This window comes from Staurois parvus, unplaced genomic scaffold (assembly GCF_062004578.1).
Source record: "Staurois parvus isolate SC_StPar_1 unplaced genomic scaffold, SC_StPar_1.0 ptg000227l, whole genome shotgun sequence".
In the NCBI taxonomy this organism is placed as follows: domain Eukaryota; kingdom Metazoa; phylum Chordata; class Amphibia; order Anura; family Ranidae; genus Staurois; species Staurois parvus.
In genome coordinates this window covers 894,502-915,422 of record NW_028318023.1, presented here as the reverse complement: position 1 = coordinate 915,422, position 20,921 = coordinate 894,502, and the positions used below count along the sequence as shown (strand labels likewise).

The window sequence follows — 20,921 nt, the reverse complement described above, 5'->3', positions numbered from 1 at the left end:
GAAGTGTATGTAATGCACTAGAGTCTTTAGTTTCATGATTTTATCATTTAGGAGATGTACATCAATGTAAGAAAAAACAAAACACACATTTAGCAATAGGTATTTTTAAGACACAGCAAAAATCTTTTACAGTGGGCACTTATTAGATGACAACAACATGTCTTGTGCAGGCAATGCATGGGTTAACACATGGGCTTGACTTTGAGATGTGCGTCACTCCAAGCTACAAGTTCGATTTTTTTCTCTTCCTAGTTCAGTGAGAGACATTGGCTGCATGAGCCACAATGAATGTGATTATAGAAATCCTCCTGCTGCTGCTTACTATTCTCTACTCCTACTTAGAGTCATTTGTGAAGCTATTTATTCCTGTGAAAAGGAAGTCTGTGAATGGAGAAATTGTGCTGATCACAGGAGCTGGTCATGGCATAGGAAGAAATACCGCCAAGGAGTTTGCTAAACTTCAGACTGTGCTAGTATTGTGGGATATCAATAAGGTAAGACAGATCAGATTTCTTTACTCAGCTCTGCACAGGCAATGACAAATTCAAGCTTACACCGAAGCATATTCCATTAACCTGTACCAGGGATCCAGTCTTCCTTGGTGTCCTAGACATTCAAGCTTGATTGTTAAAATGCACTTGAATTGTGCTGCAGAATGTAAAGGCGCATCTCAATAAATTAGAATATCTTCAAAAAGTTAATTTATTTCAGTAATTCAATTCAAAAAGGGAAACTCAAATATTATATAGATTAATTACACACAGAGTGATATAGTTCAAGCATTTCTTTCTTATAAATTTGATGCTAGTGAAAACCCAAAATTTAATATCTCAGAAAATTTGAATATTATATAAGACCAATAAAAAAAGTATTCTTAATAGAGAAATGGTGGCTCACTGAAAAGTATGTCCATGTACAGTATAGCATGCCCTCAATACTTTGGCAGGGCTCCTTATACAGGAATTACTGTATTGTTGGGTCTGGTGTCTCCAATCTTCCTCTTGACAATACCCCCCAGGCCAGGTCAGGTGAGTTTGAAGGCCAATCAAGCACAGTGATACCATGATCGTTAAACCAGGTATTGGTACTTTTGGCAGTGTGGGTAGGTGCCAAGTCTTGCTGGAAAATGAAATCAGCATCTTCATAACGCTGGTCAGCAGAGGGAAGCATGAAGAGCTCCAGCATTTCTTGGTAGAGGACTATACTGACTTTGGACTTGATAAAACACAGTGGACCAATGCCAGCAGGTGACATGGCTCCGCAAATCATCCTTGACTGTGGAAATTTCACACTGGACCTCTTGCAGCTTGGATTCTGTGCCTCGCCACTCTTCCTCCAGACTCTGGGACCTTGATTTTCAAATTAAATACAAAATTTGCTCTCATCCGAAAAGAGGACCTTGGACCACTGAGCAACAGATGAAAGAGAGAGCGCACAAACCTTGCGCATTACCTCAATAAATAGTGACTAATTTTATTAATAAGGAAATATACTCACAAAATGATTGTATAACAGGCATAAGTAACCATAATCCAAACAGGGTTACAGGTAAATCAAAAAGAGGGGGGGTGAAGGCTAACGCGTTTCGAAGGGTGCTCCCTTCTTCATCAGAGCTGATAAAAAAAAACAAAAAAAACAAATGCAAATGCATATACAAATACAAATTCCCCTATGCATTTGCATTTGTTTTTTTTTTTTTTATCAGCTCTGATGAAGAAGGGAGCACCCTTCGAAACGAGTTAGCCTTCATCCCCCCCCCCTTTTTGATTTACCTGTAACCCTGTTTGGATTATGGTTACTTATGCCTGTTATACAATCATTTTGTGAGTATATTTCCTTATTAATAAAATTAGTCACTATTTATTGAGGTAATGCACAAGGTTTGTGCGCTCTTTCTTTCATCTTCCTCTACAGTTTTATTAAGCTTCCCCAGCTTCATGATAGAGCTGCACAACCTCTGATCACCAGTGGATAAATACACAACACGCTGCTTGTTACTAACGCCTGTTTGATCTGAGTCCTTGAGCGCAGGAGATAATGGATCTTTGGTGACTTATTCTCCTTAGCCCAGGTAAGACACTTCTGACATTGTCTCTGGTTCAGCAGTGACTTGACACAAGGAATGTGACAGTTGTAGCCAATGTCCTGGATATGTCTGTGTGTGTGGTGGCTCTTGAAGCACTGACACTAGCCGTAGTCTACTCCTTGTGAATCTCCCTCCAAGTTCTTGAATGGCCTTTGCTTCACAATCCTCTCAAGGCTACAGTTATCCCTGTAGCGTGTGCATCTTTTTTAACCACACATTTTCCTTCCGCTTAACTTTCTATTAATATGATTGGATACAGCATTCTGTAAACAGCCAGCTTCATTAGTCACCTTTTGTGACTTACCCTCCTTGTGGAGGGTGTCAATGACTGGACAACTGTCAAGTCAGCAGTCTTCCCCATGATTGTGTAACCCACGAACCAGACTGAGAGATTATTTAAAGGCTCAGGAAACCTTTTCAGGTGTTTTGAATTAATTAGCTGATTAGAATGTGACACCATGAGTATTATTTACTAAAACTGGAGAGTGCAAAATCTGGTACAGTTCTGCATAGAAACCAATCAGCTTCCAGGTTTTATTGTAAAGCTTAACTGAACAAAGCTGAAGTTAGACGTTTATTGGCTACCATGCACAGCTGCACCAGATTCTGCAGTCTCTAGTTTTAGTAAATCAACCCCCATGAGTAATTTATTGGGATTTTATGTGATAGACCAACACAAAGTGGCACATAATTGTGAGGTGGAAGGAAAATGAAAAATGGTTTTCAACATTTTTTACAAATAAATATCTGAAAAGTGTGAGAAAAGTGAGAGAAATAACTAAGTTTTTCAGTATTTGTAATTTGAAAGTGTAAAATCAGGCTGATTTACTAAAATAATGTATAATGGATTTATACAGTGCAGTGGAAGGTCTCTTTCACACAGTCAGCAGTGTCTACTGCCCTTTAAAAAGCGATCTGTGGTGGACCACTTTCCAGAGGGCGGTAGAGCAGTGGCTGCAAGATGTTCAGGAGATGATCCTACCACCTGCTGAATGTCTGATTTTCCTTTCTTGGGGAAGGGGTTTAAAACCCAAGTGAATTTTGTACTAAAATACAAGGGGGGGTTCAAGTCAAACCGAGACTTGTAATTTTACAGGTATAAAAAGGGACGCTAGCATGGCGGTACTACTCGCAGTAGTAAGTGGCAAGTGTGTCCTATTACTGATAGGCAGTGCACATGTCACGGGCCAGTCCAGAGGCCGTTAATCAAGATGGCAGACAACAGTGTTCGTGCATGCATGGAACAGTATGTGGTGATGAAGTTTCTTGTGAACTAAGGTGTAAAATCTAGAGAAGACTTCAACCACAGTATGGTGATGAGACACTCAGCCACAGTAAGACATTTGAATGGTGTAAATGTTTCGAAGATGGCCGTAAGGGCTCGTTCACACTTGACTTTATTTCTAACTTTTGCCAACTCTCGCTATAGTATTTGACAAGCGTTAGACAGGCCTTTGGGAAGCTTTTATAACGCTCCTCAAATGCTCTCCCCAAACCCCCTATGCGCGGTTTTGAGGCATTTGATAGGCATTTGCCAAGTGTAAAAAACGCACCACAAACGCCTATAATGAAGTTAAATGGTATTAACGTTCTGCAGCCGCATCGCAACCTCCCCACAAACACCTGCCAGGTGTTTGAGGAGCGGCACCATAGACTTGAATGGGAGGCTTCAACTCCTCCTTACTCGACATGAGGCATCAGTTTTGCCGCAACGCGACACTAGCGCTTCAGTGTGAACAGCACTGTGTGCTGCCATGTGCAGAATTTTCATAGGTGTTTGAGAAGTGTTAAAAATGCTTTCCAAAAGTCTGTCTGACGCCTACTGACAAAGCTAGTGTGAACGTAGCCTTAGTCTGTCAGTGACGATCCTGGCTATGGTGGTTCCCAGCCCACAGCAGTCATTCCTGTGTACATTCAGTGCATGGAACGCCTGAACCTGGATAATCGATGCATAACCTGACATGAAATTGCACAAGAGACAAATCTTTCTGTGGGAACGGTGAACACAATGATGATGAAGTGAAGCAGGCTGTTCTATGATGATTCAGGCATACTGACAACTCTTTCTATGTTGAAGCTTTCCAGACATTAGTTAAACTCTGGTATAGTGTATAAATGTAGCAGGGGAGTATATAAATAAAAAAATAAATGCAGTTTCCACTCCTTGAAATGTTCTTTTATTATAGAACTTGAAGTCCCAGTTTGATTTGAACATCCCTTGTATCATGCAGCAATCATGAGCCAAGCACTTGGCCCACAGTTTTAGAGTGATCCAATTTACCCTAATGAGCACATTTGACAAGCAGTACCACTTGTCAAACTTTGCAAGCTGAGTTAAAATGGCTGTGGCAGCTAATCCACATGTACAGCCCCTTCTGGATGCAATAATATAATTTAGGTGGGCAGATGAGAGTCTAGAAAACCTGTTTTTTTGTTTCAATAGTTTTTATTGGTTTTACAAATAAAGGGCAAAACCATACTAACATTTACATAACATGACAGTCAGAGCAAAAAAAGACCAAATGTAACAACAAAATCAAAATCAGACAGGCACTCACTAAGCCCCAAATTGTAGGCCACCAAGTAGACATTAGCAGCTGAACCAAAGAAAATTTCACACTTACTATAAATTCAACCGAAAATCAGCGTAGTAAGCTAACATTTAACTATGTAAAACCTCTTTTTATAAATTATGCTTTTTTTTTTTTTTTTTAATAATAAACATGTCATACTTACCTGCTCTGTGCAAAGGTCCAGACTGCAGAGCTATGTGAAGCAGTCTTGGGGATAGCAGTGGCCTATACCAATGGGGCAGAGTCATCAGGTGGCATTGGATGGCTGCTTTTTCCAGTCCTCTGCAAGTCTGCAAGTTGACCCTACCCCTGGACAAAATGCTTCCTGGCTGTTGTTCTGCCTCTCCCTCACGTCCCTTCTCTCTAATCTCTGGTGCACAGATGCAGCTGTGGAAAAAAAGGTCAGCAGCATGACAATGTTAAATTGCAGTTTTAGGTTCAGGGTTACTAGACAAAAAGCACATGTTAGGGTTATAATAAAAGAATGACTACAGGCTATATAGCTGGTAGGGCTGAATAGACACTGGTCCATCCAGTTTAACCTGTGTGTGTGTGTGTTATGTTACTATCATTTTTTATAGCCCTGTATACTGTGTTTGCTAAGAAAACACATCTAAATTTTTCAGTTTATCTACACTCCTCGCTGACTCCAGCAATTGTGGTAAGGAGTTCCACCCTCTTACCACTCTAAGAGCATGTTTACAAGTGTGTCAGGTGCTACCACTCCTCTAAAAAGCAATCCATGCTCAGATCAATTTTTAGAGGTGTATGACAGGTGATTTGGAGGCAATATTTCCCTTCCTCACTGCCTGATTTAACCCTATAATTAACCCTGATATAACTTTATAACTGCTGCACTTCTGGTGGCCCCAAGAATTGCATTAGTCATGTTCGGCAGCGACGCGACCCACCGAAAGCAACATGCTGGTAAATTTTGCCATGGGCAACTGTATCTTTAGTGTTTGTGCAGGTGGTTAGGGGGCAATAAAACCACAGCTCATCCCCCCCAGATTTTACAACCCATCGACCCTCGGCATGAATGAACTCTAACGGTAAAGAACCCCTTATGCAATTTATGACGTAACTGAGTCTCATTGAACTTCCTTGTTTAGAGGCCTAAGATTAAATGGTTTTATCCAAATGATACAGTCACCATTTACAGAATATTGTGATCATATCCCCTCTTAAGTGTTTCTTCTCCTAGGCATGCATATTTTAGCCCCCAAGTTATTGCCCTGCTTAGCTTTGTATCATCAGCAAATACTGGAGCACACTGCTCACAACTTTAGACCATTCAGAAAATATGCCATTAATCACCACCCTCTGGATGCTCTCCTATAACCAGTTTTCTATTCAGGTACCTAAAATATCATCAATGGCAAAAGATTTTTATTTGTACAGTAAATTTAAGTGAGATTTATGCAGAGATTTTCCCTATCAGGTCTGCTATAGAGCCTAAAATTCCTCTCTAGTTAGAAAGGAGGAATTGGGGGTATCTGAAAAGATAAGAGGAGACTCTGAGATGACTGAGGTACAAAGAGGTGGAAGCGACCTGCCTAACGCCCGCCACACAGGTGAAGGTAACTACTCACCTGTTGCTGTGGAGCAGAAAGGGTGCAGCCACCCTGTGTCTAATGGCTGGTGACTGCTAGATAACCTAGTGAAGGCAAACATGGAGATAAAAGCCTGAAATGGATTGGGACTGTGCCTGAAACAGCAGAGTTCCTTATTCTGTAGCATGTGCCCAAGAGGGTGCCCGGACCAAGGAGAATTGAGGTACCTCCCTCAGGGACAGGACAGAACAAAATGTGTCTCAGAAGATGCAACACGATTACCACACAAGGAAAAAAGTGTTGCATAGTGCCAGCTGGCTGTGACATATCATTTCAGCTCTGCAACACACTGCTCCCGGCCTAAGAAACTCATACCACCCACTCCTATGTGCCGAAGGTGGGCCTTGTGTCCAGGGTCTACCCCAAGTAATGGGGGAGGGGCTGAGGTCTGAAAGATGTTTGGGGCTTTCCACAGGGGAAGAAGCAAATCCCCAGACACCCCACACCAGGGTACTGGCTTCCTTCCAGGTTCGCCTGTTTCAGGAGATAATACTCCCTACTCTGTGGAGGAAGCTTTCAGGACTGCATCACACCAGAGTGAGCTGCCACTGTCCTGGACCTGTAGAGTAACCTGCTGATAACTCTCTGTACTGTTGCACCAAAGACAGGGACAAACGCACAGTCCAGTGCCAGAGATAACATTACAAACTGGCTCCACATCTTCCATGCAGTGGGGTCTGCCTATAAATCCCCCAAGGCATTGCCAAATAGTGATCAATCTGGAAGCTGAAAGAATTAGCTGCAGTAGCTGGGGATGCAGCTAAGTGGAGAAAGGACTTCTCCATGTGAATAATTGCGCACTGTTTTCTCAATATTCTAGGAGGAAAATACACATATAAACCAGAAACCTGCTCTCACCTGTTCATTACCTAGGGGCTCAAAAAAACAAAAAATTGAGAATTGCTGGGAGTGGGAGAGGTTATATGGTCTGTCCTAACAACTTTGTTTGCCAAAAAGGGTGGTTTATGCAAGGGATAGTGGGTATTCATTCCAGAAAGTTTTGGCGAAGAGGAAATGTCCCCTCCCTCCCGCCCTAAACTCCGGGTGCCTGGTGTTTTTGGGGTTTGTGGGGGCACATTTATAGGTGGATAATTGTACCAAACCTACAGGAAATTAAAATAGGGAACATTGTTACAGCAGCTTAGCAGGTCATGAGGTCTTTGGGGGATCAGTGTGTAACTATATTTTTATAAACAAATTAGGGGCCCATCTAGGGTATAGCACTTCCACCTGGTTATTTATTGGTCGTTATCCCAGGAGCTAGGTCCCCTGGGGGAAAATGTAAGCATGTGTGAGGTCGTAATGTCTTCGACTCGTTCAGGGTTTGACTGAGGACATGGGCGGTTACAGTGATAAAGTGTGCCTTAAGGACACCCAAAGACCCATTTCCTAGTTGCATTGTTGTATTTGCCTTGTTTTCAATGATTTTATTTATTCGTTTGTTAATAAAAGGTCTGTTGTGGCCATTTAAACTCATGTCATGCAGTTTGTGTCTTTATTGTAAAAGTTTAAGGACCGAAGTTGACAAATCTTTTATTCATGTAACTAAAGTGGTGTATGAAGGCTGGTTTTAAATTTTTACAGCCTATTCAGAATATGTAAGTACATTAGTGTGCATAATCTGGGTCCAGGGTTACTTTAGATCTCTTGCTGAGCCTACAGCAGCCTTCTCAACCAGGGTGCCCAGGCAACCTGGTGTGCCTTCAGGTTTCTTGGCAAAATGCCCAAAAATGTTATACAAGCCAGCAAGTGGATCAATCCTGTCTTTTAGTACACAAAGCCACAGGTCTTCATGGTGCACTTTTATGGCCTTCTAGCTGCTTTCAGCCTAACAAACCAATGACATCAGTTGATATGGAGGACATGGGGTTCATGGACATCTTCCTTGTTTGCCTCTCTCTGTCAGCACTGGAGTCACATTCGCAGAGTGAGGGAGAGAAGCAGAGAGACATACTGGAATACTAGTCGGTACCAGTGTGCAAAGGTATATGTGCTTTGGAAGAATAAATCACCTCTAACGTTGGGTGTACTGGATGTGTAGAATAGATTTTTTTACATTTTAGAATGGGGTGCCTTGAGATTGTGCAGAATTTTAAAGGGTGCCTTGACTGGAAAAAAGGTTGAGAAACACTGGCCTACAGTATTCAGTTTAGGGGTAGACTGTAATTCTAACAATAGTCTTTCTAATGTGTTCAACAGACAGGTGTTGAAGAAACTGCTACAGAATGCAGAAAACTTGGAGCCAAGGCTTACACATATGTGGTGGATTGCAGCAAACGCCAGGAAATTACTACAGCTGCTGCAAAGGTGAAATTATATTAATATTATTATTATTTTATTATGAGAAAGCAATCCTCATGACTGGCACTTAGTTCAGATTACTAATAACATGATTACAGCCTGATCAGTGACTTTCCATATTGGGGCATTACCATACTGCCTAATGTAGATTGTCCTTGACCAGCAGCCATTATGCTAATAGGAACAGTTAAATAACCAGGCAAACTTGGATGCATTTGCATATTAAGTTTCCATTTATGCTCACAGCCCTGGTCCAAGTGAATGTCTTTGAATTCTTTTTTAGGCATTACAGATATGCTCAGTGCCTTGGTCATGATCTTTGAGCAGGCTGGGAACCAGATTCTCTGATCATTGTCACAGTAGCATTAATCATTCTCTCATGATCAATTTACATATCCTGCTGTGTAATGTGTGCCAATTAAATAAAGATATCTTATTGTTAACTTTCTGCCCCAGGTAAAGGAAGAAGTGGGAGATGTTGACATTCTTATAAATAATGCTGGAGTTATTTTTTGTGCTGATGTACTGTCACTAGAAGATCATCAGATTGAGAAGATATTTGAAGTGAATATTCTTGCTCACTTTTGGGTGAGTGTGCACTGATAATGTTTTTTTGTGGGCAATAAACAGGGGGGGGGGTAAAGGGGGTGTGTGTGTCAGTCTTGGTCTCCCAGAGAAACATTATGGCCACGAAATATACTTTAATTACTGTGCCACAAGGAAGAGACAAACCAACGTTCAAACCTCAAAACAATCATTTATAAAAAAATGTCACTGTTCTTTTACATATGCTTTCCTGTACACAGCATACCTTGAAGAAGAACTTCACTTACAGAGAACTATTTAGCAACCTGCAACTGTTGTAAAATATAACATAGAGAGTGCAGGGGTCAGACACAGGGGTGTATTTACCACAAGGCAAACAAGGCACTTGCCCAGGGCAGCATTTTTCAGGGGGGCAGCACATCCCTTCAGAAGAAGGAATGAAAGAAGGGACACGCGTGCCATGGGAACCAAGTGGGATCCAAGAGAGATTGCGGGCTGCTTGATGGTGTATGTGGAGTCTGATTTCAGGGTCAGGGATGTCCACAGCTCTGAAGATGAGTGTATTTCTCTATATCGCCGGGGGGAGGGGGTTGGGGGGGGTTGTAGTGGAAGGATTTCCCGAGTGGGGGGCAGGGGTATTGTTGGTTAGTATCAAGTTGTCTTTGTGGGAGGGGGAAGGCGGGGGTGGTGTTGGTCGGTGTCTGTGAGGGCAGAGAATTTTTTTGTTGCCTAGGGCAGCACAAAACCTAAATACACCACTGGTCAGGCATATACAATGTACTTAGAATGCAATGGTCAGGAGTATGTCATATACAGCCCACTGTACAGAGTACATACTATATATACAAACTCACATACATGCATTTAGATACATACAAATTGTTAGAAGCAACAGTGCAAATGCAAAATTTGTTAGCGTAAGCGGAACGTTAGGACTGAAAAAGATGTTTCTAGAAGGCAGTGGGTGGGGGAGAGGAGGGGCTGATCTGCATACTCAGGGGACTCTGACCAATACCCAAGCGAGAGGTTTGGCATGGGGTCAGGGCAGCCCTTAAGTATCAGAGGGCCTGATCAGGAAGTGTCGGGTGAAAGATGGAGTGAGAGGCTGGAGTGTGGAGCCTGGTAGGGGGCTCAGGGAGGGGCCTACCTACAGGCAGATGCAGGACATGAGGATCTCTCTACTTTTACCATCCCCTGAGAGAGGGCACCCTGGGAACCAGGGAAGGAGCCAGCCCAGTGTAAGGCATGAAGGCAGCCACTAGCCGAACAAGCTTACAGGAGAGGTAGACTGAGTAATCCTACACCCCCTGGGCCAGATAAGAGGAGAGGTCTGTCAGGTGGGAAACCCAACTAGCTCCTCATCTGTGACTGCTTATCTACAGTGGCAGCTTCTAGGTCCCCTTGCTCAGCTGGGTGAAGAAGATAATTTATCTGGGGTTTGAGGTGGTACAGCGGGAGAGCTGGAGAACTCTTCAAGAAGAAACCTTTTGGTCTCTGGAATTCTACATAGTTGCTAGTTGAGTTTGTTCTCAAGTAGCAGTTTCCTTGGGCATCCCATACACCCCTCAAACCCATCCAGGTTCAATTAAACTAAAAAACAACCTCAAGGACTATTTACTGTCTCCAGTGTACAAGTGTGGAAGAAAATGTGTGTTGTCTGGCTATGCAGGACTATAGGGGGACCCAAAACTCAGCATTTCCTAAGGGGGTAGTGCTACGGTTAATTCTATTCAGACACAGGAGCCAGCTGGACAGTCAGCAGTCCTCACCTCTATTCTCCTGCACCAGCAGCAACTGTCTGCGACTGTGCGAGCCAAGTAGAACCTCAAAACCAAGACTTTTTGACGGACTGCTAAACATATATGGAATATTACTTACAGGGTGTTTTGTCTCCATTTCTATTGATGGTTGGTAACCCTGCTGGCAGGAAGGGGGGTCATACCCCCATACTCCCTTTTATCTATGCCTTTGCACTGATGCATTGTGTGCATTAAAATGTTCCAAAAGAAACAGTGCATTTTTTTGTATAGTGAAGGTGTTCTCTTCTTTTGCAAACTCCTAAAACAAGTAAAGGATTCGTTAAATGCTGCGTTTTGTAAATACATTTTATGTACTATACTAAAGTAGGTTCATTTTATTACTACAGACTACAAGAGCCTTCCTTCCAGCAATGATGAGGAAAAATTATGGGCACATAGTTACGATCGCTTCGTCAGCTGGATTCTCTGCAGTAGCGTATATGGTAGACTACTGGTATGATTTTAGACCATATTTTAATACTCATATCTGGTAGTTGTTTCATTTCTCCGGAGCTCAGCTATAACAATGATAAACAGAGCAATGATTCACCTCAGCGGGAAAAAGCTGGCACTGGTTTTAACCATTCTCTACTCTATCCAAAACTACAAAACATGTTTTGGCTTTAGATATACAGAACTGTAACTTGTGTACTAAATTTGCGGATATGTGTTTGACCATGTCGCCATATTTCACCATATTTATATTCTGGGTTTGGCTGAACAGAGTTTCAGACTAAACCCAAGCTCATCCCTATCTTCTAGATTGTAAGCTCCAAGGATCAGGCCCTCCTATCCCTCTTGTATTGAACTGTATTGTCTCCTGTTACATTGTAAAGCGCTGAGCAAACTGTTGGCACTATATAAATCCTGTATAATAATAATTAGGGAGTATGGAGGTGGAACTTGACTCATATTTAAAGTGGTTCTAACAGTTCTAAAGGCATAGGGGCTGCAACAGCTCTGTTCTCTCTACCTCTTCTATGAGGACACAGAGGAATGGCTCCTGCTGTCAATCAAATCCTGTGTGAGGGAGTGGGTGGGTGTGGCTGAGCTGTGCTGTGTGTGTCTATGGATGCACACATCTTGGCTTGGGAGCTGACCTGCACAAGTGCCCCCATAGCACCCAGAAAGAAAAAATATGCCTTTTATAGCACCTTTAAACGTCAGACATCAAGGGTCTAGTGTTCTTTTTGCTATTGTTTTGTGTGGTGTCACCATGTCAAAATCAATAAATCTCTCTAAGTCAATCAGAAAGAAAGTTGTGGATACCTATGAGTCTGTCAAGGGATTAAAAGATTGCATTTTTTTTTTAACCATGTGAACCCCTTGGACATACTACATACGTTCAAAGATTGCCCACTTTGTTCAGGCGGTTTCTGACTTAAACATTGCAAGTGGCACAGTGTGTCCCCACCTGCCAGCACCCCCCTGCACGGTTCATGCCTCTCCAGCTCTTACCAGGAGCCTGGGACTATGTCACTCCACTTCAGGATGGAAATCAGGTGCGGGGGTAGACCAATTTACATCCATGCCTCAATCTCACATGTAAAGAAACTGGAAGTGACAATGGTTTTGTCTCTTCTGGTTTCAGATCCACCATTTCCTGTCTGGTATAGTCAGGGGACACATCTAACTGAGCACATCTGTGCTCAGTTACATGTATTGGAGGGCAGGAAAGACATTGGAGTATTAAACCCTCAATATCTCTAAAAAAGAGTAACTGCCCAATTCTATCACATAGGGGTTTATTAACCCACTGTGACAGCAATAAACTAAAAATAAGTAAAATTAAAAAAGTAAAAAAAAAATATTAAATGTATTACAAAAAATTAACCATAATCCCCCCAATTGCCCCGCACACACCTGCAAATGCATGCCCAAGGTGTGCACATGTATGTAAACTGCAGTCTCATCACACATGTGAGATATTCCTGCAAACATCAGAGAGAGATCTGCAAATGCTTTTAAAATGCCATTTAGGTATTTGTTTTTGCAATATCACAGGCGCACGCAATTTAAAGACTTGACATGTTTGGTATCTATTTACTCAATGCAGTCTCATCTTTTATATTTTACCAAAAAGTTGGGTATTATATTGTGTGTGTGTGTGTGTGTTTGCACTAAAATTCATTCTCTTGTATTTTTCCTTAAAATTTGCATTGCAAATACTGTGCGAATTAAAAAATTGCTCCTTTTTATACTACAGGGTCTCTGCTTTCAGAAAATATATAATGATCGAGAGTTTAAGTAATTTTATGGAAGAAAATAAAGATTTTTACATGTGTGCAAAAAATTAAAAAAAAATTGCTGTAATGCCAAACTAGTTAAATCGCTCATTCTACTGTAAGGAAAACAATCTAGAAGTGGTGTAGGTGTAGGTTCAAATGACTACTAATTTGTTCTGGACTGGCAGGCAAATTCAGATCAACAGCTAACTGGTGCTAAAAGAACCCCAACGTTTCATTGTGGGATGTTTAATCTTGCAACAGTTGGGGTCAACATGCCTACAGAAAGAGACCAATTCAATCTGCATGTCAGTTTTGTCCAAAAAGAACATTAGAGATGGATAACAGTTTGCCATTGAATATATGGGCAACAACCAGGCCTTTTGGAACAATGTGCTGAAGACTGTTACTGCAAATTTAAGACAGTACAGGCGTACCTCGGTTTACGAAGGCCTCGGTTAACGTAATTTTTGGTTAACAAATGAAAATTAATTGAAAATAATGCATCGGTTTACTAATTCTTTTCGCAATATGATTGGTTTTCAATGCATTTACAAATTTTTTTTTAATCATCTCCCTGTACAGTATTTATGCCTTTACAGTGCACTTTATAAAGAGTTTTGAACAGATAAGACTTTATTTTACTTTTTTCTGACCTCCGAAACGGATTAATTGGTTTTCAATGCATTTACAAACTAATTTTTAATCATGTCCTTGTATAGTATTTATGCCTTTAAAGAGCACTTTATAAAGAGTTTTGAACAGGTAAAATACTTTTTTTTTTAAATTTTTTTTTTTCTGACCTCCGGAACGGATTAATTGGTTTTCAATGCATTCCTATGGGAAACCACGTTTCGGTTTACAAATTTTTTGTAATACGAAAAATCCCTCATAACAACTGTCAAGCAAAGGTTTTGAGTTGCTTTTCTACTTCAGGGCAAGGACAGCTCATAGTCATTGGGGTTGATTTACTAAAGGCAAATACACTGCAAAGGAATTTTCCCCAGAGCTTAGTGAATGTGGTTGAAGTTTCACTTTACAAAGAATACACAATCACATGCAAGGGAAAAAAACAGCATTTTTGTTTACACATGATTGGATGATGGAAGTCAGCAGAGCCTCACCTTATTTACTAAGATGTGCTGAAAATTGCCTTGCAGAGTGCATTGCATTTGCAAAGTAAACCAACCCTGAAATGTCCAGAGTAGGAACAAGTAATGCAATGTAATGAAATGTTTTTAATCAAAATATGCGGAGTTACAGTATAACTACATTCTAAGGTTTTTTTGTATGAATTTTTGCTTTACAGCGCTACTAAGTTTGCAGCCATTGGATACCACAAGTCTCTGACAGCTGAACTTGCAGCACAGCAGATGACAGGAATCAAGACATCATGTCTGTGCCCTGTATTTGTTGACACTGGCTTTGTAAAAAATTCTAGCGCAAGGTAAATAGCTGAGAGATCTGCAATGCAAGCTATGTTCCTATGACTTAAAGAATATATGTGACACAAATAATATTTGTAGTTATAGAAAAAAAGCTATTATAATTATCCATACCCTAGAATACTCCCAAGATTTCAAATGGCTTATATTCTCAGTTCGAAGAGGACCAATGTGTTTGTAGGCATCTCTTTGATTTACAAAATATCCAAACATTCTTTGTATGTAGAGCAAAGGGAAACCTCTAAGGCAGCCTCAACATTTTCAACACAAAGGAACCCTTGAAATAACTTTCCAGTCTCAGGGAACCCCTGCTAAAAATGGCTCTATCTACAGAGCATTGGTGTGATGGTCAGTAGGAAGAATGGTCCTTACATTTGGGAAGAATCTACCTCTTACAGATAATTAAAAAGATCATTGGTGTCAATGGGAACTTATCTGAGAAGCAGAAATTGTTCATTGCTCAAGGAAATCCAAGCAACCTCTGAAGGAACCGTAGGGTTCCATGGAACCCTGGTTGAGAAGCCCTGTGCTAAAGTGTGAAAACTGTCTAGACACCTGGTGCCTAACTTGGAGCTTGGCAGCAACATATGGCCTTTTGGTACTTGTTGTGTGGCCCTTGGACCTCAGCAGTCTGCAGTGTGACAGGGAGCATTTATCTGTAAAGAGGTAATAGCATTGATCTCTATTTGCCCCATATAACATGTCCCTAGTCTTCCACTGTCCTCTGCAATATGTCTTGATTTTCCAACCAAACCTGTAGCATGTTTGCAGTCTACGATCATCATATCCTCTGGGATGTCCATAGTCTATGGTGTTTCTCTTGCATTATATTCACTAAACATTATATGTGGCCCTTTGCTAATAACAAGGGCCACAGCTAAGGGTTGCTCTCCAGCTGTTCCTTCAGTGTTGCATAGTTGTACTGGCTTTTTTTCTATATTGAAATTGCTTGCTTTGATTTTACTGCATACTGTGAGCTTAGCTTGCAGCAAGCTTGCCTCATTTCTTAGCTTGAGGACCTCCAGCATCATCTAGCTTGTTTTTCTCCAGCAAGTCCCTGGCCTACCCCTTTTTATTCATTGGATTCTGTTCTTTCAATCATTGAGGCTCGTTATTACATGTGAGCATAAGATAGGGTGGTCTGCATGTAAATGCAGCCTGCCTAGGAACACCCACTACTCCAGACTGACATCCACCCATCAAGGCATCTCTATATTTGCATACCTTCGCCCAATAGCCAGTTCTCTGCTTGCATCTGTGCTGATGGCTCTAGAGAGAAGTACTGAGGCAGGGTGCGGTGATGTTTTCAGAACTCTATGTACACCACCCTGTCAGCCCCTCCCACCAGCTATGATCTGCCTTCATTGCCTAGAGAAGCATAGTGACCCATGAATGACATCACTGGATGTAAAATAAGGTATTTATTAAAAACAGGTTATATTGATGTTAGCATGTTGATGAGGGGAAAAGTCAGAACCAGGTAAATATAAGCAGAATAAAGGTCAGCTTTAAGGTCACCTGGAGGAGGGAGGTTAAAACTAGTGCTGGAATATGAAAGAAGGTCTGAAAATATGCCAGTTAAAGGAATTGCCTTCAAGAACATATCATTGCCTAAAAAAACTTTATGCGTTTTATTGAAAACAACAACCAAATTAAACTTAAGGCAACCCATTGGTCAACCTGTCATTTTATGGTACAGGGGACCTATGTGCAATTAAACCATGGCAACATCTAATTTTTGTGTAGTATTATGTTCAGCAGACTGTGTTCTTCTATTGTTGTGACTTAGATGACGTTCAGAGAACATTTTATGCCCAATTCATTCAAAACTCCACGTAATCCCAAGGGGTTCACATACTTTTTCTTGCAACTGTATAAGAAATCCTTGCTAACTCCCTTACTAAAAACTGCCAGGGCTTGTATTCCTGGTGACTGGAAACAATCTACCCATCCAACACTCTGACAGTGGTTTGACAAGATGAAAAATACTCTAAATGTTGATGTCAGCATTAGGGCTCTGGGGTTAGGATCATTTGGCAGAAAAATTACTTTGGAATACAATAAGGAACAATAAAGATAGCAAGTTATTTAAATAGCATCTGAAAACCTTAATGTTATCTTTAATATCACTTTGACGTGGCAATGTCACAACACAGCCTCAGTGAGGTGGAAGTTTAACATTAAAAACACATTTATTTATTTACTCCAGCTTATATTTTGAGCCTGATGTACACTGGGTGTTTAGCTCCAGTGCATGAGGCTTTGGCATTTAGGTGTAGGTGGAAGGTACAAATGCACCATCCAGTCCCGCTCTCAGCAATCTGTCAAACTTTGAGAGCTCTGGCTAGATGGGGCTGGATGGTGCACCATTTAGTGCAGTATGTGCCCAAGAAAGATTGCCTAGATCTCAGACTGCTTGCTTTCTGGGCATTCATCCATGGTCATATGACAGTTTATCAAACCATACCACACAGACCTCTAAGAAATCACTGTATGGGTGTGAGTGAATGGAGGTACCGTGTAAGTCCAACAGCAAGAATAAAGCAAACATGGTAACTGTAGGTCCATGTGAAAATTGACTGAAGTCACATATCAGCAAGCAAATACACCAACATTTTGAGGGCATGACAGCCCTCTTTATCAAGGCTATATGAAGACACAAGCATATCACCTTGATAAAGAGGATAGTTGTACCCTCAAAACGCTAGTAATGGGATATGGGACTTTGGTAAATTTTTGAAGGTGGATGACAATGACAGTCTTCACATTCCTCTAAGCACAGGTGTTCTTTAGGTATCTTAGATGCTTACAAATTAATATTCATTTTCATTGTTCATATTTCAGATTTATACCGTTACTGACACCAGAGCATGTCGCAAATAAGTTAGTGGATGGCATTCTTAAGAACAAGAAAATGATTTGTATTCCACCTTCTGTGATTATATCTACTGTCCTAGACGTGTAAGTAATATTTTCTACTTTGTATTAATAAGAGGTTTTCCAGTGGTCTAAATACCATCATTATCTTGTACATGTGACACCTGCATAACGCAATACCTTGTTAGTATCATTGAGAGAATTAGTGCCCTATTCATTGGTATCAGTGAGAGGAATAGTGCCCCATCCTTTGGTATCAATGGGAGGAATAGTGCCCCATCATTGGTGTCAGTGGGAGGAATAGTGTCCCATCACAGGTATCAATGGGAGAAATAGTGTCCCATTGTTGGTGTCAGTGAGAGGACCAGTGCCCCATTGTCAGTGCAAAGCATCCATCTGTAACAAGTATCAGGATTTTCCTACAAGATAGATATAGGTGATACAGGACCCCGTTGGTCCTGGCTAAACTCTTTCCACAGCAAAGCTCTAATTATTGGCAATGCGGTAACCATGCTGGCTCCCTAGTTCCTGCAAACTATGCCCCACTGTTGCTGACAGTGGGAGGAATAAAGCCCCAATGGCCAAATAGAAGCAAGCAAAGGGCCACATTTTGGAGACTTGCTACACAAACCATATTGTAGGTTTATGTTACTAAAAATACCTTTTTATATTGTAATTGAAATTGTCTGTAAAATTCAATGCGATATGGCAAAATGTAATTTCCCAATTGTGTGTTTGGTTCACTGAATTTCCCAGAAGTCTACTAAGTTTGTAGGTATCATCAGCAACAGAAACATAATTTTGGTGAAATACTCCCTAAAGGCTAATTACTTCTAAAGGGATACAGACACTGCAACTTTTCTCATCAGAACACTTAAAGTGTATTAGCTCATTTTAATGAACCAAATCCTCCTAATCAGAATTGCTCTGCAAAGGACATGATCAAACAAAAAGCTGTTTATTCAAAACAGAAACAGGTAGGAATCCTCCACAAATTTGATTAAAAAAAATATCCCCCCTAGGTGATCACTGTACATTGCAGGGATTTTAATCAACAAAAGTTACTCTGTAAGCAACAAAGTGATTCATACTGAGCCTACATGGCAGGCATGTAAAGCAAAGCAGCAAAGTCTGTTTCAGCTTCAATGCATAGCTGCAGTGCTAAATATCTTCCACAAATGTTAATAAGAATGTATAATCCAACTGTCTGTTCTGATATTTGACAAATAACACTGTCAAATGCATTACACCAATAAGTCCATTTAATAAGTGGAGACCCACACTTGATGATTAAGCAACATCTCACACACTGAGAATGGCATCTATTAGGAACATACAAACTTCAGTTCATGGTTATAGTGCTGTGCCTCCACAAAAAGCTATGAAGCAAATCCTGTATCAGCAGGAAATAAACATTACAGTATTTCAAGCAGTAAGAACAAAGAAGGAAGACTTTGTCCTTCCCATTGTGAAAGGCCTGTCTGAGCTGAGAAGGTAGGTATATGAATTGCAAGCTGGCTTTGTTGTATCTGAACACCACGGGAGAGTTATTATTCAGGGCGGCTGGTGAGTTCCTACACCGATGCAAATTTATCCTGTAAGCATGCAGGTTTCTGTAAAAATGACATTTTTAGCCAAATGGTAGCAATTAAAGTGGAGGTTCAGTCTGTAAAAAAAAATAAGTCAGCAGCTACAAATCCTATAGCCAGGGGTGTATTTACTGAGAGGAATACAAGGCATTTGCCTTGGGTGGCATTTTTCAGGGGGGCAGTGCTGCCCCCTAAAAGAAGGGACACACCTGAGGATGGGGATGCAGTAAAGCACTGCATGAGCTCTGCTCTGTCACATGGGATCTGAAAGAGGCTGCGGGCTGCTGGAGGGCAGCAGAGACCCACTGTTGTTCCCGGGGGTGTCCGGATAACTGGCTGAGCTCACCCAGGCTTTTCTGATTATGGCTCCGGCAATCTCCGGCTGTGAAGGTGAGTCGTGTAAAAACTAACTCTCTCCCTCGAATTTTGGGGGCACATGAATTTTGTATTGCCTATGGCAGTACAAAACCTAAATACAGAACTGTCTATAGCTGCCGACTTTTAATAAATGGACACTTACCTGTCCCAGGATCCAGTGGCTTTCTCACCTGGGCTAGTTCTTTACTGGTCTCCTGGTTCCCAGCATCCTAACTGTAGGCAGCTGGCAGTGTGGCTTTTGGCTTCACAGCCAGGTGCCCACTGAGCATGCACTTTTTGAATGGTTCTGCAGTCTTCTGGGGCTTGTTATGTGTCACAGGGAGCGAGGGAGGAAAAATAACTTTCACTTGGATTGCCTAGGCAATCCTAGTGGAAGTGGGAGTGGGTACCTGTTAAAAATGACATGCCAAGTTAGGCAGAGGAGAGGGAGAGGATGTTCTAAAAGCAGAGGTTCCCTATTTGGGTGGAGCTCTGCTTTAAGTCTGCATATTTACAGAGAACCAATCATTTTATTGTGAGCCAAAAACAGCCTTTGAAGACAATGCCCCACATAGGTACATAGTTGGTAAGGTTGGATTAAGACACTGGTCAATCCTAAGTATGATTGTGTGTGTTTATGTCACTACTAGAGATGAGCGAAGTATTCAAAAATTCGATTCGACTGATTCGGCGAATTCGTAGAAAAATTTCGATTCGAGTCGAATATATTCGCTGTGAATTTAACTTAAAAAAGGGTGTTTCTAGGCTTCAGAGAGACTTAATATTAGTGCTGAACACTGTACCTTTAATTTAAATGCCCTTGGAGTCTGCTGGGGAAGAGAAATAATACTGTCAGGCAGTATGACATGCAGATGAGTGCCGTCGATCTTAGAATCACCGCACACTTCACTCATTTGGGCAGTCACGGGGCCAAAACCAGAGTGTGGAGCCACAGTGTGGCGGTGGAGGCAGCAGCAATGGGAGGCCATACAGCACCCTATGACAAAAATGGAAACCACCAGCAGTGTGAGGAGACCTGAAAGTGGCACATGGCAGAGTGTGGCGATAGAGACAGCAGCAATGGGAGGCCGTACAGGGACCCATGACACACTCTGGACCTGGCAGCAGCATGAGGAGGCGGTACAGGGGCCCATGGCAGATTACGGGCCTGGCAGCAGCATGAGGAGTCGGTACGGGGGCCCATGGCAGATTACAGGCCTGGCAGCAGCAATGGGAGGCCGTACAGGGACCCATGACACAATCTGGACGTGGCAGCAGCATGGGGAGGCGGTACAGGGGCCCATGACAGATTACGGGCCTGGCAGCAGCATTTGGAGTCGGTACGGGGGCCCATGACACGCTCTGGACCTGGCAGCAGCATGAGGAGGCGGTACAGGGGCGCATGACAGATTACGAGCCTGGCAGCAGCAACTTGGACAGGAGGACGTTCAGTTTCTGCACCGTCTGGTGCGTGCTCGCAAACTGTTGTCTCTTGGAAACGGATTCCAAG

The 20,921-nt window shown here is 41.8% G+C and overlaps 1 protein-coding gene across 1 annotated transcript in view; it reads left to right on the top strand.

Moving 5' to 3' along the window:
• Positions 1-242: 242 nt before the first annotated feature.
• LOC149460505 (estradiol 17-beta-dehydrogenase 11-like) overlaps positions 243-20,921 on the top strand; it is a 46,726-nt gene continuing 26,047 nt past the window's right edge. Inside the window, exons 1-6 of the mRNA XM_089679565.1 lie at positions 243-494; positions 8,472-8,579; positions 9,030-9,161; positions 11,266-11,372; positions 14,453-14,590; positions 17,433-17,549. Coding sequence (XP_089535691.1) covers positions 285-494; positions 8,472-8,579; positions 9,030-9,161; positions 11,266-11,372; positions 14,453-14,590; positions 17,433-17,549 — 812 coding nt within the window. The 5' untranslated portion in view covers positions 243-284. The remainder of the gene's footprint in view (positions 495-8,471; positions 8,580-9,029; positions 9,162-11,265; positions 11,373-14,452; positions 14,591-17,432; positions 17,550-20,921) is intronic.